Source organism: Gossypium raimondii, chromosome 4 (genome assembly GCF_025698545.1).
Source record: "Gossypium raimondii isolate GPD5lz chromosome 4, ASM2569854v1, whole genome shotgun sequence".
Lineage (NCBI taxonomy): Eukaryota > Viridiplantae > Streptophyta > Magnoliopsida > Malvales > Malvaceae > Gossypium > Gossypium raimondii.
Window position 1 is genome coordinate 8,973,521 of NC_068568.1, and position 6,784 is coordinate 8,980,304.

A 6,784-nucleotide genomic window follows, 5' to 3' on the forward strand; every position below is an offset into this window, starting at 1 on the left:
AAAACAGATTTAAATATGCAGATTCATAGAAAAACTTCACAATCATAGCGAATTCATATAAGTAGACTTTGTAGCGGTCTTTATTTGGCATAATCTCACATTTATCTTTAACATAAACTTATCGAATAAGTCTGGCGGATTTTCATATCTTTCAAACCTTTCATATGCAATGATCATGGACTTGCTTACACATAAGAGGCTCACAGCCTTAGACTCCGCAGAGTTACATACATACATAGAACCCATATTGGATTATCACATTCATAAACGCATATATCTCCGCACAAACCATCCGAACCTCTGCAAAGTAAAAAATTGTGCAAATACATTCTCCGTACTATTCGCCTGAACCTCCACAAAACCAAATAACATGTGGCAAAGAGTGCACAACGTGATATTTCTTCATCTTTCAACCGCCAAAACCACCCTCCTTACTCCACATATCATTCATAATTTAGACAGGCATATAGTAAACATTCAACTGATCATTTATCGAAAACACAACATATCTTACCAACCATAACATCATGTGGACCATGAAAATGATAACTTCATCAATAATTATTTTCCAGTGAAATTTGTAAAACAGTGATCTGTAAAGTATAATCGGACATGCAATTGTAAAACAATACTTATATAAATTGTCCACGATAATGCAACTCATCATTAGCAAAACATGAAGACAACAACAACATGAAACTACAGTTCTGATATACATTTATATAAAACAACCACAGAAAGTTTAAGTATAGAAACTTAACAACAAAATACCTGGGTTGACACCTACTTAGCCTTCCCTTTATCATTTGGACCTTCTCTTTCTTGGTTGGCAGATTACTAAGCAATTAAGTATTTATGCTAACACCTCAGATTCTTCCTTTAATACAACTCGTTTCTTAATTTTCTTAACTTACAAAATAAACTAGAGAAGAAGAAGATAGAAGAATGACAGAAAAATGAATATCAACACGAAGAATCCTTCCTTTATAATATAGTCTTTCCACCATCGCTTCCCTTAATCCCAAGACAATCAGTCTTATTAATACCCATAATCATGATGTTTTCCACTAATAAAGATTCTTAGTTCTAATTTGACGGAACTAAATTTAAAAATCTAACTATTTACCCAACCAATCCGCAAAGTTCACATAATTACACTAGAACCCGCTTAAACAAAAAAAAATTAATTAAGTACTTAGAATTTCAATTATGCCAAACCTTTAATATTTCTGAGTGTGACAATAAACTTTAAATTTTTATAAAGATTTTGAATTCTTTTTTTTTTTTGTAATTTTTGTTGAGAAAGAGAACAATTTGATCATTTTCAAAATTGACAGGGACCAAAGGGGTATTTACACCAACATGTTATTCGAATTATTCAAATTATAAAATTCAACTCGGCTCGATCTTGAAATATGACTTACTTATTCAAGTTGACTAAAAAAATCAAATAACTCGATTCGATTAATTCAAAATTAAAAAAAAATATTCTTTCGAACCGAATTTTGCTCACTCCTAGTTGAGCACATGAACAAAGAATAGTACAAATTTTCCACTATAATTTAGTTAAAAGTTGAAATTTGCCATTTTACTTATTTTTATTAATATTTATTATTGTACTTTTGAGCTAAAAGTAAATTTACTATAATATTTTTAACTTTATTTAGAATTTTGTCACTTTTGTTTGGTTAAATTTTGTCACTAAAATTTTATTTTGATTGAATTTTACTATTCAATTTTAATTTAAAATAATTTGAAGATAAAATTAATAAAAATAATATTTTAATTTAATACTTAAAATGATAAATTAATATAATATCAACAATTAATAAAAGGAGTTATATATATAAAAAGTAAAGTTAATCTCTTTTATTTCAGGTTTTTATTAAATAAAAATAATTTTTAATTTATTGATTTTTAATAGTTTGTAAATTAACTTATTGTTAACTATTAAAATAAAATATTTGAATTAATAATTTTGTTAAATTTTAATCATCAATATTAAGTGGTAAAATTTAATTAGAAAACAAAATTAAAGGAAAAAATCAATAAAATTCAAAACGTAATGATAAAATTCAATTATATAAAAATTGTGCAACAAATTTAAGCATATTTTCAAAATATAATGATAAATATTAATGAAAATTCAATATCCACTATTAATATGGTCACAAATTATTATTTTAACCCAATAATTAATTTAAGAAACTTTAGTAGGATAGACCGCTTAGGATATGAAATTAGTTTTCTACCATTTTATAAAAGTAAAATGAAGGAGAAAAGTGTAGTTGCATGGGATGCTTGGCCACATGGGTAATTGAAAATTTTAATGTCAAAACTGAACAGATTTAGCTGTCTTTGACTTCTTCACATGCAAACATTCCAAGAATAATCATCAAATTCAATATGAATTAATTTTTGTCGGCAGTTCAATATTAACGTCAAAACTGTACTCTTGCATCCCTTTTTATTTATAAACCCACTTCAAATATTTTATAATTTCATATTGTTGGTCAATTAGCTATATTTTTAATTTAAATTCACATCCATCATCAAGATATATATAATTTGCATTAATATTTTTTGGTTATGATACTCAAAATCTTGATGGACCAGTCTTCTCCTTCATCTTCAAGTAAAGGACAAGTATTTGATGTATATTTAAAAATCATCCATCAAATATGCAAAAATAACCATGGACCATACCTTTAGCGAATTTCCAAGAAAAAGAAACAAAAGCGATCCTTTTTAAAAATTAGATTCTATTTTTCCTTTTTGTTCAAATCAATAAATATTTTAGACATGTCGGTGAATTCCATAAACACGGTTTATAACGTTATACGTTGTAATGAAAATGTATAGTAGAGGTTAAATTGCATTTTATGCTTTGGGTATTTGTACATTAGATGAAAATAACATGTGGCTGCCACGTATATCTCATGTTGATATATAAGAATTAGTTTTTAATAGTAAAAGTAGATAAAATTTTTAACAAAAAAAATTTAATTTACTCCTAATTTACCTATTTTTGAAATGTAATCCAGGCTGCCACTGTACATTTACCCGTTTATGAAACAGAAGCCATACAAATATGTAAACCAGCAGCTACCAATGATTTGACCGTAAGTGAAAAAATGAAATCAGATTACATAGTCAAGGCAAACAGTAGAATTACTTGAAACAAAACCAAACCCATCTTCCTCTGCCAGTTGATGATGAAAAAAGCCATGCAGGTAAGGGACAAAAACTAGTGCCACCCTGCAACCTCATCTACACACACCAATCAATGGCAAAACCACTTGATATTTAATTTCTCTCGCACAAAATGAAAAAAAAATATTATGGGAAAAATGGAGGGGAACCCAATTATAACAAGTTGTTAATATTATCGATTACCCATGAATCATATAAAGTAAAAGAAAAGGTTAGTGAAAAAGGGAGTAAAAGTAAGAAATCTATGAGAGACCCTACTTGTCACAAACATATGAAACATTATTCACAAAGTTCACTTTTCAGATATAGCTACAGAAAACTTTTTTATTTATATATATCTTTTCATATTTTGAGTATGCATGGACATCAATCTTGAGTCCTTTGTTTCTTGTTTGAAGGTGCTTAATTAGATAGCTAGGATGCACATAACATACCCCCACATGATCCTTTTGTTATCATCTTACCACTAACACCAGATATTTTTAACTCCTTGAAAGTGAAATCTCTCGTAAAGTTAATTATTGTACAAGATTCCTAATATCATCATGTCTATATATATATATAGTATTAATCCCAAATGCATAAAATACCATATGAAATGAAAGGAGATAAAGAAATTAAACTCCAAGGTTTTTTCCCTTGATTGAGTTGGTTAGATTTAAGAATCATCCAAATCTATATGGATAATATAGTTAAGGGATATGCTTAATCCATATCTATATATATACACATATAAACAAAATAAAACTTAAATTTAGGTTCACAGAAATAAATAGAACAGTAAGAAAGGTATTGAATTATTCTCATAGTGACAAATATGAACAAGTATGAACATAAAAAGATATTGGGGCTGATGACTAATCCACATAAATGATATATTATTAATTATTATATGTGCCATTAATTAAATGAAATATAGCTTCTAAGTTGAGCTAGCTAGGTAATACTGGTAAATAAAAATCATTCGTCTTAAAAATCAAGACTATTCGATATCTGATAACTATACTAAATTTCAATTAAATTCAGAACTGAACTACATCAAATTCTTAAACAGAAGCAAAGGTGTCTCAACTTTCTTTTTTTCACAAAATTGAATTTAAAACTTTATTTAATGAGTAAGACTCATTCCATCTCCACCTACTCTCCATTAAGATAGGAGCCTTTCATCTTTTTCAATGACATCTTTTAGTTTGTGTAGTGGGAATACAATCTAGAGAGTATGGTTCATATGTATATATATATATATATATATATGTAATACATCAGAAAATGCACAAGGCACCAGGCATCTAATCCAAGAAAGTCAACCACATGTTTTGACATCCCTAAGGTCGATATTAATGTAATTCAAAAAGTACTAATATCCTTCAAACCACTTTAGGGTTGATGGAAACCCATGAAACAATTTCTTATTGTAAGAAAAATGAAAATCTAGCTGCTGAAGCTCCCACACATGCGTTCATGAATGTGCATGTATATATATATGTATGAATGTAGACATGCAGATATATATGTAAGTGAAAGGTGCCACACTTTGAAGAAGTTGAGAGGCATTAACAAGAATAATGGAGCATTTTCAACAGTGTCCACTACAAATCTATGTATATTTGTTCCATATATAGATAGAATATTCACTTTGATAAGCATTACCTGGAAACACTATCGTTTGTGGATCGATTGCTGTAGATTAATTGTTTTAATTTCTTCAACTACCACCAACATATATCTAGACCTTGGAGCCTTTTTTGTTCATGGTCGCCTCTTAATAATGATAAAAAAAAAGAATGCCAAATGAAGAAGAAACTAATTAAAAATATCTATAAAAAAGAAAAGCTTCCTCTTCCCAGAAAAACATGAAAATTAAACAAGTGACCTGAATCGTTAGTAATTAGTATTTCAATACACAATACTTACAGGTCATCCATAAAATGAGACTGCTGGGGAGACTCGAGTGAATCTTTGGGAGTTGCACTACATTTGATCTTCTCTTCTAAGCTTGTTTAAAAGTGCAGTAATGAGAGCATCTCTCTTCTCAGCCCTAGCTTCTTCCCTTATTCTCCTTTGTTCTTCCCTTTCCCTCCATCTTCTCTCCATCATTATCCTCTCGTTTTCAAGGGCTTCCATGGTTTGCCTCCACTCCATTTCCTTCATCCGCCTCTCGTTTTCTCTCGACTCCAAAGCTTCCCTCCATTGCATTTCCATCTGCAACTGTTGTCTCATGAAGTCCTCTAACATTTCCTTTATATTAATGCTGCCGCTCTTACTACTACTCCCACCACCAGTTTTCCCTTTCTTCTTCTTCCTAAAGCTGTACTCGTTTTCCTCCGTATCGTCTTCCTCGTCGGAAGATAGCTGCGCCTGTGCTGCCTTTTTTTTTGACCCGGTAGCTCCTCCGCCTTCACTTTCCGAACATAGAACACTTTGCATCCTCGCCGTGAATATAGCCTGCAACTCGTCGTAAAACGGGAACTGTTGCCGCACAGTTTCTGCGTCAACCGTTCCACATCCCTGAATAGGGTTTTACTTTTTCATTCAAGTTAAAAACAAAAACAGGGAAATAAAAAGAAAAAGGGTTGAATAGTGAATCGAATATTTGGTACCTTGTAACGAGTAAAGAGGTTTTTCCACTTGCACTTGCACTGTTCAGCGCTTCGATTATAACCTTTTTCCCTCATCCTGGTGGAGATAACTTCCCAAAGCAGCTTGTTCCTTTTGGTCTCCATGAAACTTTGATCCAGCTCTGCTCTGATCATTAAAAAATCCTTTGTCTCTTGAACACTCCATTGAGGAAACCTATCAGCTTCAACGTTGACACTTACAGGCTGTTGTTGTTGCTGCAGATGTTGCTGCTGATGATGATGATGATGGCGATGATGTCCCTCCATAAACAACTATTAAACGCAAAACCAGACAAATCCCCTGAAATTATTAAGTTTTTTTTTCTTTTGCACCCAACAAAAGATTGCTGATCCAGAAAAGGAAAAAAGAAAGAAAAAGATAGAGACAAAAAAAAAACCAGGAAAGATTTATGTGGATATGGTGTGAACACAACAAGTGTGAACCATAGAGAAGAAGAAACCCTGAAGAAACCTCAACCAAAAAATAAAATTTTAAAAAATTAAGAAAAAAACAGGAGAAAGATCGATAGATTTGTAAAGAGCTTAGGTTTCAAAGTGGAGCCTTTTTATTATTCCTTCAGATTCAAGAAAATGAAAACTATAGGTTTTTCTAAAACATAGTATTCAATAATTATATTAAATTAATTAAACTAAATTAGAAAAAAATCGAGGCTTTACACAAATATATATATAAATATATTTGCCCTTAAATTCCTCTCATTCTTTTTCGCTTACCAACACAACAGGCTCTCTCTCTCTCTCTCTCTCTCTCTCTCTCCGTCTCTATCTGTCTACGCGTAAACTCTTTTATCTCTTTTTTATTTCTTTTCACTTTTTAAATATTATTATTGATTTCTTTTTTGTGGACTATTTGTTCCCATTGCGTTCACGCGGCGTCACGCTGACGATCCAGGATTTTATATTTTTAACTTACTTTCAATATATATTGTTAA

The 6,784-nt window shown here is 30.6% G+C and overlaps 1 protein-coding gene across 3 annotated transcripts; it reads right to left on the reverse strand.

Moving 5' to 3' along the window:
• Nucleotides 1-2,920: 2,920 nt before the first annotated feature.
• LOC105780757 (trihelix transcription factor GT-3b) lies at nucleotides 2,921-6,552 on the reverse strand. 3 transcript variants are annotated; one of them, XR_001129365.2, is made up of 4 exons: nucleotides 5,814-6,552; nucleotides 5,128-5,721; nucleotides 4,864-4,974; nucleotides 2,921-3,270 (listed from the first exon to the last, which is right to left on the reverse strand). XR_001129365.2 is itself a non-coding variant. In XM_012605250.2 (2 exons), exons 1-2 carry the CDS (start codon nucleotides 6,096-6,098, stop codon nucleotides 5,185-5,187), a joined length of 822 nt encoding a protein of 273 aa, XP_012460704.1. In that variant the 5' UTR covers nucleotides 6,099-6,552; the 3' UTR covers nucleotides 5,006-5,184. The 3 variants fall into 3 exon arrangements, 1 of the variants encoding a protein (XP_012460704.1); XR_008195093.1 differs by having other exon boundaries at nucleotides 2,921-4,974; XM_012605250.2 differs by lacking the exons at nucleotides 2,921-3,270; nucleotides 4,864-4,974 and having other exon boundaries at nucleotides 5,006-5,721.
• Between the last annotated feature and the right edge of the window lie 232 nt (nucleotides 6,553-6,784).

Bases quoted from the DNA above. Each gene is read 5' to 3' on its own strand.
- LOC105780757 (XM_012605250.2), bottom strand. From the start codon at position 6,098: ATGGAGGGACATCATCGCCATCATCATCATCATCAGCAGCAACATCTG. The intron at 5,722-5,813 runs GTACCAAATATT...AACCCTATTCAG, and splicing joins ACCTCTTTACTCGTTACAAG to GGATGTGGAACGGTTGACGC.